At 38.2% G+C, this 18,617-nt stretch overlaps 1 protein-coding gene across 1 annotated transcript; it reads left to right on the forward strand.

Annotated features, from left to right (window-relative positions):
- Positions 1 to 12,377: 12,377 nt before the first annotated feature.
- LOC116265545 (kiwellin-like) lies at positions 12,378 to 13,153 on the forward strand. Its single transcript, XM_031646226.2, has one exon. It carries the CDS (start codon positions 12,414 to 12,416, stop codon positions 13,059 to 13,061), a length of 648 nt encoding a protein of 215 aa, XP_031502086.1. The 5' UTR covers positions 12,378 to 12,413; the 3' UTR covers positions 13,062 to 13,153.
- Positions 13,154 to 18,617: the final 5,464 nt, after the last annotated feature.

Genomic DNA, 18,617 nt, shown 5'->3' on the forward strand with positions numbered 1-18,617 from the left:
AGGCGCCAAGGTGACCTCGGCCAGGTGGGCCGAGCCCCTGCCTCCATCTAGGCGCTCCTCCATCACTTTGCTGCCTCTCTCGGCCGACCGAGGCCTGCAACAGCCACACACCATCCACTTCTGTTGCCGAGATCCTCAATCTCTCTCTGCCAGCTCTTACTAGAAGACCAGGCGTCCTAGACCAGGCGGGTCTAGCCTCCACTCCACCTCCTTGCTGAGATATCCGAGAGTGGCTAAGCCACTGGTTTTCTCTCGGATCCTATTGCTGTTTAAGTCGATCTCTCATCGGCTAGGTAACTTCTAAACATCCTATAAAATGGGGTTATTGGGTGCATTTGCTTTCTAAGCCAGGATCTAGCCATTTGCTACTGTCGGTAGTCCCTCCAAGGCACCTTGCCAAGGACACGACTGCGAGTAGCTAGACCACCAACGGGAAAGGGCATGGTTTGGCCGTTCTTAGGGATTGTATGCATGGTTTGTGAACGAATGATGAGTGAGTTGTGAGAGTTAAATCTGTATTGCTCGCGTTTGTACTAGCCTTAATCCCCTCAGTTTTGTAATAGGATTGAAGACTTGGGATAGGGAAAACATACTTGTATCTCATACCCAGGGTACTATTAAGCTGGGGTTGCTGTCCGACGGAAAAAGTTTTGTAAATATAATTTGCTTAAGTGTAGACTTTAGGCTCCCGCGAGTTGATCCTGGACTTGGGATCTATTCTCAAGCGTAGAAATCGCTAGTCGGGTCTAAGTTCTCACCAGTACACTTCACGAGTGCACCCACACCTCCAACTGCCTCTACACGAGGTCTACACATAACATTAACAGCCATCATACAATATGGGTACAACTACCCTCCAATTTCAATCAATTGCATTATTGCCCACGGCAATACATATGCAACAAATCACAATATTCACATCTTATCAAACACATCAATATGATCTTTCAAAACTTGGCCAAATCCTAGAGAGTAGTCTCGATCCATGATGGCTCGTAGCTGTCCTATGCAATTATCATACTATGATGCCCTCTAATGCACAATCGGGGTCGAGGAGACACTCGACTCGATACCCACCTCATCTGTCCTAAACAGTTATCAATTCTATCATGCACATGCAAATGCGTAACAGTTTTCAAAACAAGCTTCTAATAGCTTTCTTAAACAGAACTTGTCACATGACAAATCACTCACAATCACACACATCAGTCACACCTTTCAAAACTTAGCCAAACCACGGAGAGTAGTCTCGATCCGTGATTGACTCGTATCTGTTCTAGACAATTATCATTCTAGGATGCTTTCTAATGCATAATTGGGGTCGAGGAGATACTCGACTCGATACTCCACCTCATCTGTCCTAAACAGTTATCAATTCTAGCATGCACATGCAAATACGTAACATTTTCAAAACATGCTTCTCATAGTCTTTCAAAACAAATCATACCATATATCAAACAATTTGCATGCATACACACATTCATTCACAATACAATCCATCAATCACATCACAATCCTAGGATCCCACGATCCTAGGAACACACATTCACGCAATTGCCCAGGAAGAGATTTGCCTGGAATGCCGCCATACCTGTCGCACATCCACAAAACACTTCAAAACTACAACCCGCGTTGCTCAAGGTCTACTTGAGGTGCCCGGTGTACCTGGAACCATAGTAAAAAAATAAGTTCTCTAATCGCATTGCTATACAATCGATACAAATCTGAAAATACCAACATCGAGGCATGTCTTCGCCTCAAATGGGTGTCGACGGGTAGTGTCAACCTACAAGCCCCGCAATAGGCCTCTTCTTAACTTCTTTACGTTGTGACCAAACGTCAAAACTCAATGCTTCAATCAATCCATCAGTAACACATTTCTCATTAGTTTTCTTTAGTTGAGGCGTTTTCCCGCAATTAAGATTCTCAACATACAACACATATGTACATCAATAGAAGCCTATTTCCTAAGCTTGCTAAAACGGTTTTAAACCTTCACGACTACATCACAATTTCTACCATGCTTCTCTATTGCTTCAAAAATCAACACATCATGTTAGAAAAACATTAATACACATAGATCCTCGTCCATCTCAAAATGGGCATAAACTTCCCCAAAATAGCGACATCTCTAGCATGCCTTCTAAATCATCAATTTCTAATTCTAGCATGCTCAAACAATAATTATACGTACTCCAACAGAAAATTTACAACAATATAAGCTCGATTAAGCATTTCCCACCTCAATCTTAGAATTCAAACTGTCGTAGTGCTCCCCGCAGCCACTTCAAGAGTTTGATTGAGCTCAAACGTCAACGATTGATCGCTGCCTCCACCACCATTACTTTCACTTCACTGGTATGAGGGAAAAATGATGTGTTCCCAACTGAAATGGAAACCAACAGCCCCAAAACAGTAAAAAACTGCAGGAAAAACGGATGGGGGAAAAAGGGAGAGTGTGCAGCAGAGAGGACGAGAGAGTGTGGGAGTGAGAGCTCGAGCAGAGGAGGAGAGGGAGAGAAACAACAAAAAAAAAAACCAGAAGGGGAGAGGCTGCGCAAGAGGAGGCCGTGTGGCAGAGAGGGGAGACGGCAAAACAGTGGGAGAGGGAGGAGGAGAAAAAAGAAGAGAGGGGAACCGGTGGCTTACCTATGCGCCACCACTGCCGTCGCCCTTCACCTTCTCCGCTGCTGCCATCTCTTCCGCCTCCTTCTTATCTGTGTTGTGTTCGTTGAAAGGAAGAGACAGAGAGGAAGAAGAGGAAGGAGAGGGGGACGCTAAGGAAAACGAGGGAGAAGAGCCCTCGTGTCGGGCTCTCACGCGGGTAAGTTGCGGGTCCGGGTCTGGACCCACTCCAACCCGACCTGCCAAGAAAACGAGTGTTACACCGCCCCTGCTTCTTCCTCCCTCAACGGGATAAACCCGATGGCAGCAGCTAGCTAGCCCGATGGCAGCGGCAGCATGTTTTTCTTCCAAAATGGGAATTGGAAGTTGGGAATCCTAGTTTAGCTTTGAATAATTTTCTTAGTTTTTGAATTCTGATTTTGGGACTGACTGAGGTTGGGAACTTTGTAAAATTTCCTTAGTTACCGATGGAAATAGATTTGGGAGGTTTGACCTGATCAACTTTGATTCAGATTTTGGTTTTGATTTGGTAATTTTGGAAATCTAGAAATATTCTTGGTATTGGAGTGAGAATTTTTTATTTACCTTCAAGGTTCAGTTTAAAGAATTTTGGACGTTGGTTAGACTCTAGGATTTTTAAGAAGAGTCGATTTTGGAATCCTGAAATTTTTAAGACTTTGGTCGTGGTCATGAAAATTTGCTTGATTTTAAGTAGATTTTAGACAAAAAATTGATTTCAAGATGAATTTGATTTTGAGAGAAATCCAATCATGGAATCCAGTTGAAATCGATTTTGAAAATTTTAGTTTTGCTGCCATTTTATGTTTTCACGTCAAAGTGAGGTGTGCAAGTTTTTGTGCAATATGACCTAGTCATGGCAGCGACTCCAACTGAACTCATATCGTATTCGTATCAGCCTGATTTTGTATTTTTTAATGAATTTATTAAAAAATAATTTTTGAAGCTATATATTACCTTAACAATTGCCAGAACGGGTCGATAGGGCTTGTTGTTTAAGTTTCCAATACACGACGAAGTGCGATCTTTGCTACATTGCATCTTATTATTGTAACTTTTCAAGTGTTGTTTCTCTTATAACCTTGCAAGTGTAAATTGTACCTTAAATCTAAGTATGCATTCTTTATGCCATAGTCAACTCTAAAAACGGGGTAGAGGGAAAAAATGTGACATCAAGGCATATAATTAGAACTCTCTGGCTCACATACCTAATCATATGGCATTATGGCATTGCTGTATGCAGCCACAAGTTTTGTCTTCTGGAACATGTGGTGGAGATTTGTAGCAACAAGTTTCTAATATATATATGTGTAACGTTAAGAAAAATCATGCTTCGAGTATATCGTTTTCTTATTTAATGGCTTATATAATATATGCCTGTATGTGTGTCTATGTATTTTTACTATTGCCAACTAGCTATTAGTGCCAATTATGTTAAATTGGTCTCGGTGATTGAATGGGATTATGGGAGGAGATATGTGACTGAAATTCTCCACCACGTGAAGTATATTCGACAAAAGGATGAAAATCCATTAAAAAAAAAAACACCTTGTTGCTGCGGCATCTCCATTATACATCTCTTGAATTCAACGAAATTAGAATTTGTTGTAGCTTTTACATTTTATAAGGTGTCCTCGCTCCTCAGAACTACTGTTTGTAACGACTTATTTTTCTCTTTTTGTAGGGTAGGCATCACATTCGTACACTTACTGGAACCTGACTTAGAAAGAAAAAATGACAACTCTGACCATTATGTCTGTTTACTTGTTAAATGTTAAAGATAAAATATTTATTAGAATTTTAGAATTATATGGATTTAGTTTATATATATATATATACACACACACATATAAATATCCACTTTCAGTTAAAGCTTAGCCATCTCTCTCATTCGATGAGATAAATTTGTAAATGTAGCCATACAACCCAATTTTCACGTTGCCTCATGGGGGTCGCTGCTTCTATCTCTTGTCTGTATAGGCATAAAGTTTGTAAAAATGGATCAATTCGAAGGTGGCTTTCTAACCAGCTAAATTCTGTGTGTCCAACTTTGGTAGAAGTGCAACTTCTAAAGGATTTCTGGTCACAAGCTAGAGAAGGATCCAACTCTTTTGTCTGGATCTAGATCCAGACAAAACTGTGCGGTTCTGGATTTGGATCCAATTCTAAATTGGTGGAACAGGGTTTAGACTTATTATAGGTAATGCCAGATGCTGGTTCTTGAATAACCAAATTGTGTTACATGAATCATGCTTTTATTTTTGCACCTATTGCAAGCGATACGATGACTCAGCCACTCAGGTTCAGATTCTGCTGGATAAGAGTTGGCATTAAATCTAATTAATTTGGTTGCGTACATCTATCATGAGTCCAATGCCTACTGGATTCACATGAAAATAAGTTAGGGATAAAAATTTGGTCGTTTATCAAACTTTTCTTTGGGAACCTTGGTTGAGACCCAACTTTTCTGTTCCGGCAGCCACCCTACTGGTGGTGTTGAAAAGAGAAAAGGTCCACATCGCCCTGTATCGGCTGTTGCGTCTCGTTTTGCCGATGGCCCTGTTACGGCCCATGTCTTTCATGGCTGGATATGGATCTGGATCCTATTCTTGGCTGGATTTGTGGTTTCTTCCCCTTTCTCAACTAATCTTAGTATCATTCGGACCCGTAGTTTGGAAAAACCAACCCATTGGATGCGACTCTTGACCACGAGGCTTCGAAGATCATGTCCGCCTATAGTCAAATGAAACCAATAAGAGACTGCTTTATTTTTCACAGTCTATGCAACTCAGTGCATCTCATCCGCTCATGGTTGGTTCAGTATCTCTTGCTCTTCCATGGGATCCGATTCAGAAATAGAGTTGATCCTGTTTTGGTTCCTTGTATAAATTGACGTATATGCAACTCATAATCCCAAGCTTGTTTCCCGACCAAATCGGTTCAGATTGATGCATGATTGAGACCAAACAAAGAAACTAGCCATGGGCATGAGTATTTGGTTGGGCGAACTCGAATCGAACCCGAGTAGCATGTTAGTTGTGATGAAGATGTAATCTTGCCTCATTGTCCTACCTTTTTTCAGTAACGGAGAAACAATTTTCGGTGGAGACACTTCGGTCACCCAGTTTGGCCTTTGATATTATACATCTAAGTGGTGAGATTCGTTTGTATACTTGGGCTTCATTAGAGTTTATGGCATCAAATTGTTCCATGGCTTATGCACATCCCAGCGGAAGGAGGTAAGAGCCTTACATATAAATTTATTTTGTGAAAATCAAAGAACTACTAGCGATTCACATTTTTGGAGACGTAATTTTACACAAAACTACTTGTGAATACTGAAGGTTTCAATTGGAAGACTCACACTTAACTTGTACAGTTCTGTATTGACTTAATTTACATAGTTCATGAATCATTTACGGATACATTGTGTTATTCTAATTCATATTTCAATCCATTGAAAGATTAAGGTGCAAAACCTAAGACTAAATGTATACTTCATCGTTAACTGATTTCCATTTTCTTACCAGTAATTAGGATCTACTTTCTTATAAGATGACAGATAGAGGCCCCGCCAGATTAGCGATCAAGTGTTCTTGTTCAGGTTTTGACCATCGAAAAGTAACGACGGTGGACTCTCTAGTCGGTCAATGCATGGTGGAGTCGGTCACGGGCTGACTCTAACCCATCACAATGCTGTTACGTCTGCTTTAACCCAGTGCAATTAGACTATGGAAGCTTGTGTGAAAAAGATTACTACTTGAATTTCCTTTGACTATATGAGGTACATAGTCATTGATAACAACAAGACTCTCATGCCATCTGGCGGGTTTGTGTTGATGGCTTCTATGCTATCTTAAGGGACTCCGTTGATGACAAGAAAGACCTTCAGGTTTGGTTGGCTACGGAGATTGTTCCTGACAAATCCCTCCCTTTATTGACAGGTCAAGCTTGTCTACAAGTTGCTTCCGTAACTCCTAGTGGTAGAAAGCTAGTTGCCTTTTTGTTTACGGACTCGAAAGGACTGCATCTTGATCAAGGTGTTCAGTGGTGGGAGGACATCAATGACCTACCTGAAGACACCATTCTCTGGCAGCGCTTGATGGTTGGTGATTTGGACAGGTTTCAGAAGATTTTGCTGATTTCTAACAACAAGCCTTGGCTTAGAAGAGTTCGAGCCACGATCGAAGGCGTCGACCATTTCAGAGATGGCAAAGCATCTATAGCAACTTCTTTCACAAAGTGCAAATTCTGCAACAACAACCTCACGATATTTTGTCTCTTGTAACTCAAGCTATGTAATTCTGGTTCTTTCAGCTTTTGGTTTCAACTAGGTTTGTTTCTTTCCTTGGCTCGCTCTAGCTCCTAAGTTAGAGTGATTGTCAATTTTTGCTGTATATATTTGTTGCTATTGGAATAAAAGGTTAGGGGGCCTTTCCCCCGCAGGGTTGTTGCGGAAGGAGGACTTTCAATGTAAAAACGCACTTTTCGGGCCATCAAAATTTGTCGTTCTGCAAATTGAAGCTAGATTATTACCAAATCAATAATGTAAATCACATCTATACAATTAAACATGGTTAAAATAAATTTTGGATGTTAAAGGTATAAATGATAACACAGGGAAACTTTATGGGTAAGACTTTTGAAGATGTAAAAGCCGCTGGCTCGTACCTCGGCTCTCAAACATTGCCAAGGTATGGTACTTATTGAAATTTGGACTTTTAATGCACCAACATGGTTGGGGTTTTGTATTTTTGGGCGACTCTTGCAAATAGCCTTTACTGGAGAGAGAGGGTCTGGTGACATTTGAAATCTAGTTTCATACATTCGATGTGGAAGGGGAAAACAACCTAACCGGTGTCCCCTTTCTCGGGCCAGCTTGCCGCAATAGAGAAATTAAAGGCAGAGTGCGGCATGCATTTATTACGTGACAAACGGAGAAAGCCGCCCACCCCTTCATAATAATCAATTAAAGTTGAGAGGTTTTTTTTCTAATGTATACATAGGAAATGGGTTCACTAAACTAGTTTTCTAACTTATTTTTCTCTGTCATTCTCTTATCGGCCATTTCTCTCTCTTTCACTCTTTCTTTTTTACTGTCCTCGCGACTAATGAATCGTAGGGAGGAAAAGAGACTTGAGTTCTTTTTAAGGATTGGTTTGACTTCTTTTTTACTGTCCCTGAGATTAGTGCACCGTAGTGAGGAAAAGAGACTTGAAAAAATTCAGTTCTATTTAAGGATTGGTTTTACTTTGTATATATATATATATATATATATATATATATATATATATATAAGAAATGAATTGAACCAGTCTGGAAAAGAAATTGGTTTAACTCAATTATTTTATATTGTATAAAATCAATTGATGATTTGAATTAGCAATAATCGAGCATGATAGGTGATGTCTCTAACTTGATAAGATCAACTTGCTGATGATTTGTCCAATTTAAAGTTACTCTTAGATGAAAAAACACAAAAGTATAAAATCAAATGGAATATTTGAAATATACATATAGACGCAAAGTGAATATACATTGGATAAATAAAACTTTCATGCCTCTGTGTGCGTGCAAGTTCACCAGTACAATGAAATGGCACAACACATAGTGCTGTGAGACACACAAATATTCAAACTGTTAACGATAGAAGACTTTCTAGACTATCCGTTAGATATAATTTGAAAAGGTAACTATATGTTATGTTGCGTTGGTGACTACACTTTATGTCGTGTTAATACAAATTTAACTTTTGATGACATTTAAAGGTCGACCTTTCATAGTCCTTTGAGTCATGACTCACGACTCAGGTCTGTAGCTGTCTTTCTCTTTTGTGATGATAAAGAACCCTTTTGAGATCCCTAATAGACAAACTATTCTTAAGCCCCAATATTGGAGAAGCTTGCACAAGTAGTATTAAGACTCGATACATGAAATGATTTTCATAAAGTAAAAAGGAAAAAAACGTCCTGGCATGAGTGTACAATATCTCAATTTTCAAATTAATATATAAGATTTAATTTGAACGAAAATTGTCAGCAAAAGTTTAACCTGGACCTGGAGAAATTATACTTTGCCGTTCTCCTAAAATGGCAATCTCTCAAAAGTTCAGGTTTTGACTCCTAGTCCAATCTCGATGACTCTCAACATATCAGTACAAACTTTTCTCTTGACTGTGGAAAGATTATGGACTTAGCAATCAGAATATTAATTTCGAACGCCATAAATGTTGGGCCGCTCCTGCGAGGGTGCTATAACGAGTCTTTATCTCCATAAATCGGACATCTATCGCCTTCCATTGTGCAGAAGCAACCATTTCCCTTATCCGATTTTATTATGTGTCTACTTCTGGAATCACAAACTACCTGCCTTTTTTTTTTATGTGAAACTGGTAGGCATCTGCATTACCAAAAAACTAAAAGGGAAAAGAGACATTTCAGGCTCGCACATGAATATTTTATTACTGCTTGCACACTCAATTCAGGTAATTTTGTTTAGTCATATAATTTTATGCATATGATTTTTAGCAAGCTACATAAACAGGCTTAGAGCAGCCAAACCAGGACAACCACCCGAATCATATCTAAATCCTACAAGCATAAATTGCACATCTCATTGGACAAGCTTAGTACATTTTTCCACCAAACAAACAGAGTCGAGCTACAAGCTGCTTATTTTTTTATCAGTTATCACGAATTTAGGCATCCAAATCTTCTTCATCGATTATTTTAAATTTGCAAACAGGTTGATCCTAGCTTAAATAACCAGATCTCTTTCTTCTTATGGTTGAAGCATTCAACGACGAGAGAGGGGACATTCAGTTGTTTGAATTGTCCCACCAGCAAATGATAAGGATTGACTCTGGTGTCCCATATGTATATGAAATATACAAAGGCTATTTGGATATTCCCTGACTATGTACTTCTCAGTTTTCAAATCTAACCATATAAAAGTGTGAATATCGAAATGTCTAAAACAACATTATATATAACCGTCAAAATCAACAATTTGGAACGACCTTGTCATATATATAGATGTAAAATATAGGTAGTGGCTGTATACTTTTAAGCTCAGCTAAACTAATATATCATTGGATTTTGAGCATCCTTCAACTAAAGTAATTAAATATTTAATATTATAGGTGAGTTTTTATACACGCCAGCGGTAGTCTCGTTTTATATTCCAAATAAATCCATTGTGCTCTGATACTTGTCATGAATTTTTAGAAGAATGCGATTGTTATGAAGAATTTCTTTAATTTATTTGCAAGTTTGCCATGTAAGTACACATAAGGCAATTTCTAAAGTAAGAATTTCATGAAGGATTCGTGTTATTGTCATGCACGATATATTGAAATTTTTTCATAAGAAACCAATTCCGAACAAGACTATGAGCAGGGAAAGTACTGTTGGAATTCAAGAAGGCTAATACATTTGAAGTCAGGTGGAAATTAGATACAGTAAAATGCTTATACGATGAAAGATGTTGTCATTTCGATGGTAAGTGTTTTAAGTAGAGTGTTTTAACAAGATAGGTCATTCTGCGAGAAAACTAACGAAGTAGTTTCTCCGTTGAGTGTACCAACAACCTTGGAAAATAAATGGGGCACAAATTTAAGAAATGAGGGCCATTAATATATCGCAAGGGGACCACTATATATAAATGAGCAAAAACTTAATGCATCAATATAAAAATAAATAATTTTTATGAGGCTGGCGTGGGCAACTACCCACAGCTGCCTATATGTAGCTTCACTACTGTTGTGTGTCCCATGTCACAGCTGCCTATATGTGGCAAAGACTTTCACATGCTTGGGGAACATGACGAGTAAATTCACACCGCTCTTCAACCTGCTGACATGAATTTTTTATTTATTTGTTTAATGTTCTTATCAACATTGTTGTTTCCTGACGGGGCGTTTGGTGGTTGGGGAAAAGAAATTGAAGAACTCTTTTTTTCCTTCAATGTGTACCAGTATGGTTGCAAACTGGTTGGGTTTGAGGGAACCAAATGCAATCAAGGTTAGGTTGGAACCGAACCAGTACTTTTAGAAATATTACAAAATCTTAAATCCAGATCTTGACCTGCTTGTATCTTAAGCTAGACGGACAAAAACATTTCCAGTAAACGGAAAAAGGTTGAACCTTTTAGAGGTGAGACAAGGGACTTTTTTTTTCTCTAAATTATTAGCCTCTACAATGCAGTAAACGCGAAAGCTGCTTAGGGTGCGTTTGACTGCCCATGATTTAAAATCTCTAGGATTTTGAGGACAGTGGTTTTAAAAGAAGACCTTTCTATTCCCATCTTAAATCTAACCTTTTCTCAATGTAAAAAAAGGTAAGGATCTTAAGTGAACATATTAAGTCTGACCTGATGCCTTCTTTTGATGGACCATGGATTTTACTACGTATCTTTTGCTACATCTGCAAAAGCTTACCCCATTAGATCAGGGGTGGAGCCAAGATAGGGCTCACTTGGAAGTATTTAAAAATTAAAAAAAATGATATTTTGGCCCTAGTTAAAATTTATAAACTTTTATTTGGCTTCCATCATAAAAAATTTCTGGTTTTACCCCTAGATTAGTTCCACATCAGTTTCATGGATTTAGATCCGAAGTAATCAATGCCCCTAAATGTGTTGGATTTTAAGATGTACTAAATATGGGTTCATTATATTGACACAAAATTTCTTTGTCTTTTTATATTTATATGAATATGAGAGGGATAAAAAAGAATTATATGTAATAACTGAAATCCTTAAAATTATGGAATTACCATTAATCTGATGGTTTTCCTTGGGACTTCCATACCTCAAGAAACAAGAGGTCACCAACATGTTTTTACGACACCCTTGGAAGTATTTATCTTTAAGATATGTTTTGGGCTGCAAGAGTACGCTATATAAATATGACTGTTTGCACATGGGTATTTTTACAAGCAGTTAACCTCTTAAAAGTGAGACGGCTTTCTACAGCACGTAGCACCAGATTGTATATTAATATTTTCCCTTTGGAGTGTGACTAAATCATTTTCTTACCATCAATGACTTGTACCAATGAAAATGAACCGCGTAAAGTGCAATGACGACGTTTGGAAAAAATTATTTAATGTATCATGTGCCTCTTGACGTGTGATTTTAATTGATGTAAACCCGACGACTTTCTTTGTATTTGAGATGAAAAGCATTGAACAGGTGGTGGTTGTGTGTGTAATCAGGCGAGGCTGGGCTCAAACCCAGGCTGCGGCGGGAACCGATTCAGAATATGTGAAAAAATTTAATCTTTAGTGACTATATATACATATATTTGTTTTAAGAAAATAATTTTTTTATATTGGTGACGAATTCAAATTGGGCCCTCCTGGTTCGGTTCACAGCCAATTTTTCAAAAGAAAATGGTATTCTTAAATCTCGAACTCAAAAAGTTGTAATTAAAAAGTAAGTTCATTCAAGATTATGGCCGCTCCCGTCCCCATGTATATGGGACCCAGTAAGCTGATGTGGAGTGTTTCTAGTGGCTGACAGTCCAAACGACGTCATTAGAAGCTGAAGATTTCTCGCTTTTCAGCCTGTGGATGTAGCGTTTGGTTTTCGATCTTTGTCACAGTTGACAAAGAAATTGGAGACGCGTGATACGTTTGCGCCTCTTCTTAACTGCACTTGCCTTTGTGACCAGGGATATTAATCTCATCTTCTCTATAAATGGCCGGTTCCTTTCCCTTCCCTTTCTCATTTCTCAATAGAAGATCACCAGAGGAAGAACTCAAGCAAACATGGCATTATCTACACTACCACCATTCCCTCCTCTCCTCCTCCTCCTTCTTATGTTTCTCTTGCCATCACCATCCTTCGCCATCTCCTCCTGCAACGGCCCATGCAGAACCCTCGACAACTGCGACGGCCAGCTCATCTGCATCTCTGGCCGCTGCACGGATGATCCCGATGTCGGAACCCACATCTGCAGTACTGGCGCTAGTAGCCCCTCCGGCACCTGTAGCCCCTCTGGCACCTTAACATGTGCAGGGACGGCCTACCCCAAGTACACATGTTCCCCTTCGGTTTCTTCCTCCACTGCAGCTCTCCTTACCCTCAACGACTTCAGCGAAGGCGGGGATGGCGGCGGCCCTTCGGAGTGCGATGAATCCTACCATGCAAACACCGAGAGAGTGGTGGCACTGTCGACCGGGTGGTACAATGGAGGTAGCCGGTGCGGGAAGATGATTAGCATCACGGCAAGCAATGGAAGGAAGACGACGGCGAAAGTGGTGGACGAATGCGACTCGAGGAACGGGTGCGACCCTGAGCACGCCGGGCAGCCACCCTGTAGGAACAATATTGTCGATGGGTCCAAGGCTGTGTGGGAGGCCCTCGGCCTCAACCAAGATCTGGGAGTCGTCCCTGTAACTTGGTCCTTGGCTTAACTTAAATACAATCCTATTACTGGCCAAGTTGAATAAATGTACCACCTTTCGTCTCAAAAATAAATGGCAGCCTGAGAAGGAAAGTTATATAATGGAAGGATAGTTAAATAAATGGCTTAACTTTGATAAAATTCTACTATTTACAAAGTTGAATATTATTTGATGTGTACTACTATCTTTAGTTTCGTGGGTGCTACTGTTATGAGGCCATCAATACCAATTGAAAGGTACACCATACTCTACCCAAGTCCATAGTATACTCAAGGACCTTGAAGGTAAGGAAAATGGGAGGCCTTTAAACTTTTTTCTTGGAGAGTAATTGTTAACCTTTTGCTCATACAAGAATCTTGCACATTTTTGAGTTTCTTGTCGATGGTAATTCTTGTGGTTATTTTTATATTCGTAGTTTTGACATTGAGTTTCAGGAGATAGCTCCCTTCGACCACCACCAAAAATTGTGAATCTTTCTCTTGGATAAAAATAATTTCATAAGGTAAAGGAAATGAGATTGAGAAGCATGGTTATGTTAATTAATTTCTTACAATTTACAATGCCGAGACCATAATTTGCACAAATAAACATATGAAAAGAAGAATCATGTGTATAGCCTTCTATGCTTTAATTAATTTTCAAAACCATCTCCGCTACTTTTCTATTCCTGAATCAGGGCTCAGACTGTGTTTTTAGTTAAATTTGACAATTTCCTCAGGCAAATGCAAACGATAATTTCAAAAGCTGAAGATAATTTCAAAAAACAGAGTCATTCTTATCATCATTTCTGCAAGCAAAAAGCAGCAATAAAATTATGGGCATTTGCTTGGCATTTGGCATTCAATAATTGGCACATTTTGGCTTTCTCTACAAACTTGAACTTCCTTTCCATATTTAAGTTGCAATCTAGAATGTTTTACTGCACAAAAAATTGTTGTGGATTCCGTAGAGTTTGGTAGTTTTCTTTATAATGCAAGTAGCCATAGTGTCTAATTTTTGCTGATTTTCAAGTTGTTTGCCATGCTAGTGATCATGGGATCATCAGAAAGGTTTGAAGCCATAAGTTCATTAACTTGAAAGTACGATTTTTTTGTTATATCATGTTAAAAGTATAAAAATCAATGCTAAATAAGGAATAAGCTTGTTTTTTCAATTTCATTTTCTCTTTATAAATATAAACCAAACAGGGGACCGACAGGCTCAACCCTAACTTATTACTATAAAATTTAGAATTCTAGGCTGAAAAATGGTTCTCTAAGACGATTTTTTCTCGACAGAGAGATGATGGAATGGTACTGAGGACCAACCCCACTACATTGTTCTTTCTTTCATCTCTGGCCAAATCCAATCTTTACATTACTTTTGGTTGTTTCTTATTCTTCTACTTTTAAATCTTGTAGGTATACTAAGCAATTGCCAAATTGAACTCTTGTTTGGATTGCAACTCACTCCAAAGCTTATCCATATTCTTTGATGTTTCTGAACAGTTTTAACAATTCTATCATTTTAGTTAAACCACTAGATTATATCTTTTTAACATGACAACATTTTTCTGATTAACCAAGATGCACAATTTTACTGCTTGATCAGGAAGAAGGTATTTTATCTAAATGTGTTAAGGGGGGACTCTTGTGTGTAGGTTACTATTTTTCTCAGATGGTATGTCCTCGCTAGATTTCCACTATCAATAAAAACATTTTGTTGCTCATATTATCCAGGAATCAATTCTAAAATGTGTCATCTTCTGTCGTCTTCAAATATTCCTACAAACTAATAGACAAGGATCATGCAAGCTTTTTTGGTTGGAAACTTGGAGAGCAGATAATTGTCAAGAAGGCATCAACACTAGGCTCTTCTTCAACGAACATTTACAATATCAATTGTGTGTACAGATTCAAGTTTTTTTTTTAGGATCATGGTCAAAAGAGGTTATTGCTACAAGATGGTGTTTTATTTTCTTTTGTCATTATAATTTGTTATTCTTTTTTGTGCATTTGAGCGATATTTGATTATTGGTTGTTATCTAGATTTTTCTTTTTCGTATTTGCTTATGTCGCAAAGAAGGCTGACTTGTCATTTTCCCAATGGCGTCATGCTTACATATTTTTAAAATTTTTTGATGCTACAACTTGCAAAATTGCTAAATAAATTCTCATATTATTTTATGATGATTTTCATCCCAGCTGTTTTTATTTTGTTGGATTTTTCAATTGCTAGGTGCTCCTGTGTTTTTATCATTAGAAGTATCCAACAATTTAGGTGAATCCAATGAACTCCCCAATTATAGAATCTTAATTTCCTTAATTCAAACAAGAAATTTTCAATTCTAGAATCAAAATTCCAAGTTACGGGTAATATTCTGGTTTCAGAATTTTAGACCTTTTTAGAATTGGATGGAATTGAAATTGAAATTGATAAGGCCAAAATTGTGGAATTTTAAAATTAAAATTCTCATTATTGATGAAGTGGAAATTGCATTATCAAACAAATAATTTTCATTCCAGAATTATAGTATCATTCTTGAATCAAAATTTCAGAATTGTTATTTTACCTTGTGAGTGGACTTATGATTTCAGAATTTTTTTCTCTCATTATTAGGACATATGTTATGATGGTTTTAATTCATCAGTTCTAGAATTTTAATTCATGTTTTATCAATCATGTCATTTTCAATTCTAAAATCAAAATTGCATTCTATCAAACACAAAAGGAAACAAGAACTAGAATTTTCATTCCAATTCCAATTTTGAGGTGATATTTTGTTTCTAGAATTTTAAGTTTAGAACCAAAATTCAAGGCTATCGAACACATGTCTGTGACATAGACTTACAATTCCATTCTTCTTGAAAAACTAGAAATACAAAGTTGAAAACAAAAAAGAACTAACTTACAATGCTAAAAACAAAATTGATCTTGTCCTGCTCCAGGTCTCAAGGGGAAATTTCCTGACAAACATAGTAAGGAACAGCATTTCTTGCTGATTTCAAAAGGAAATCATGTTTATGCATGAAAAGTACATCATAATCTTATGAAAAAACTGGGGAAAAAAAATTAAAGAACAAAATTAGAAACCCAAACTCTAGATAGACATTAAAAGGTAAATTATTTAATTGACATTCCATGTGGCCTTTAAATGTGTGTTACTGATTAGCACTCTGGTTTATGTGCGTTAAACTTCTTGATGCTGAAAAAAGGTGGGTCGAATTTGATGCATCTCTTCTTCTTCATGTGACTGACTAATGTGCAACAGAAAATACTAGTAACAAAAATTTATCATTTATATATGGATGTCTAATGTTTTAGTTATATGTAGATTACGTCCATGCGCGCATACAACAGAGCTTATAAACGAAGGGAAAAAGATGAACATGTTTAAATTGACTTTGCTAGTGACCAAGTAGACCATTGAACGAGTACTTTATCCAAAGGAGCAGATTTCTATCTCTTAAAAGAAAAAAGCAACTTGTGACTGCAACAACCCTAGGTTGAACACAAGTGGACCACCTGCCCACCGTGCTGCAAGACCTTGAAAACCAAGTCTTCCTAGTCAAGATTACAAGTCACTGTGTTCATATATTGGGTCTTCCTTTTCAACAACCCCATTTTCACGGCATTCGTGCCACAATCTTCCACACGGCAAGCTCATATCAGAGCCTTTTGTAAATTTCCTTCCGAATTGATTAAAAGAGAAGATAATTTTTCTACACATTGAATACCAGAGGAAAGAAAAATCTTAACTTTAAAATTTCTTCTAACAGATAGCGTGACCATCCTCCTTATAAGGGTGTCTTTTCTACTCACTGGCTAAAAGCACCACCTCCCTTCTTCCTCCCTCGATGGGATAATCTAACAGCAGCTGGGCTAGCTAGACCCATGGCAGTGGCAGCATCTTTCCTAAACCTTCTTCTTGCTCTTCTTTCCCTTCTCCAGAAATGCCTCTTCCCTTCAACCGTCACTAGCTCCACCTGCAATGGCCCTTGCAACAACTACGATAATTGACTTTGCAAATTGTCTAGCCACCCTTTGGTGAAAGGCTTCAACATGTTCAACCGCTTTTAGCCTCTTTTCGTCTAGCAAATCAAGCTGCATTAGCTTTTTCTATTGATATTGATTTAGGGGAAGCTCTGTAAGGGAAGTAAACTTCAAAGCAATGTAATGGCAGGACCACTTCCATTCCATAGACTAGCTCTACTGGAGTAGCATTTGTTGGACTTGTCATAGTGGTGTGATTTGCCCCATAGAGCGTTATACATCTTTTCATACCCGTCTCTTCCAGTTTCTACTGTCTGTTCCAAGATGAGGATTAGGATCTTATTGGTAGCCTCTATTTCTCCATTTCCTTGGGGGTAATAAGGAGCTAAAAAATGATGCATGATATAGTATTTACTGCACAGTTGTCTCATCTTATCATTTCTAAAATATGAGGACTCCAAATCTGTGAAGAAGATTTTTATAAATGAAGGACATTGCATGATGTCTTTCTAATGTTTTTAGTGCAACGACTTCTACCCACTTAGAAAAATAGTTCGTTGCAGCAAGAAAATATTTATGGCCATTGGAAGCTCTAGGTAATATTGGTCTGACTACGTGTAACACACCAAAAATTTAGTCCCGTATCGAAGATTGTGAGAGATGTTCAAGGATTTATGAAGGGGCTTCTTGATGAGAAGATTGTCCTGGTTCCTAGCCTTTTTAAGGCAGGAGCCGAAACTGTTAGGGGGCGGGTTGGGATCTGTCGAACCAGAGGGCCCGAGCCCAGGAGTGGGTCGAGTTGTTACACTACGTCAAATGCCCACATTGAAAATGGCTACGGAGATGTCATAGAATGCAAATGAGAGGCTGGTGCATGGATCATAGGAGCATGCAGTTGACATTCTTTACATCTCTTGACGAATTGGTAACAATCTTTTTGCATAGTGGGCCAATAATATCTCACTCGAATTATCTGCTTGGTGAGGGTTTGGTAACCAACAAGCCCCCCACAGTCTTCTTGATGTGACTCTTCGATGACTTCATTTGCCTCATTTTCATCAAGGCAGCGAGAGTATTCAATACTAAATCCACGTCTATATAGCACCCCTACAAGAATAAAGTACCTCTCTGACATACATTGAATTGTTTTTTGTTCATTTTTTGGCATTCGAGTTGGGAATTCTCTACTTCCAATGTATATTTTAATGTCATGATACCAAGGCGTATTCCCTTCTTGGATATGATGAACATGCTTCACCTCTTCAAAAACAGGGTGTTCTAATCTTCCAATATAAAAAGAACGGATTGCTTCATTGGTTCGAAAGGAAATGGTGGACCCTAGACTCGCGAATCCATCCACAATAGGGTTACCTTCTTTTTTTATGTGAGCTAGTTGTACTTCTTCAAACTGATAGATTAAGGAGGCAGCAATCTCTTGATATAGTACCAACTTTTCATCTTTGACTTGCTATTCTCCATTTACTAGGTTTATGATGAGAGTCGTTAAAGGCATGCACTCTTTTTACTTGGAACTTAATAAAGAACGAAGTCCTTGTATGAGGGCCTCGTATTCAGCCATATTATGGTACTTGG

This window comes from Nymphaea colorata, chromosome 12 (assembly GCF_008831285.2).
Source record: "Nymphaea colorata isolate Beijing-Zhang1983 chromosome 12, ASM883128v2, whole genome shotgun sequence".
Taxonomy (NCBI): domain Eukaryota; kingdom Viridiplantae; phylum Streptophyta; class Magnoliopsida; order Nymphaeales; family Nymphaeaceae; genus Nymphaea; species Nymphaea colorata.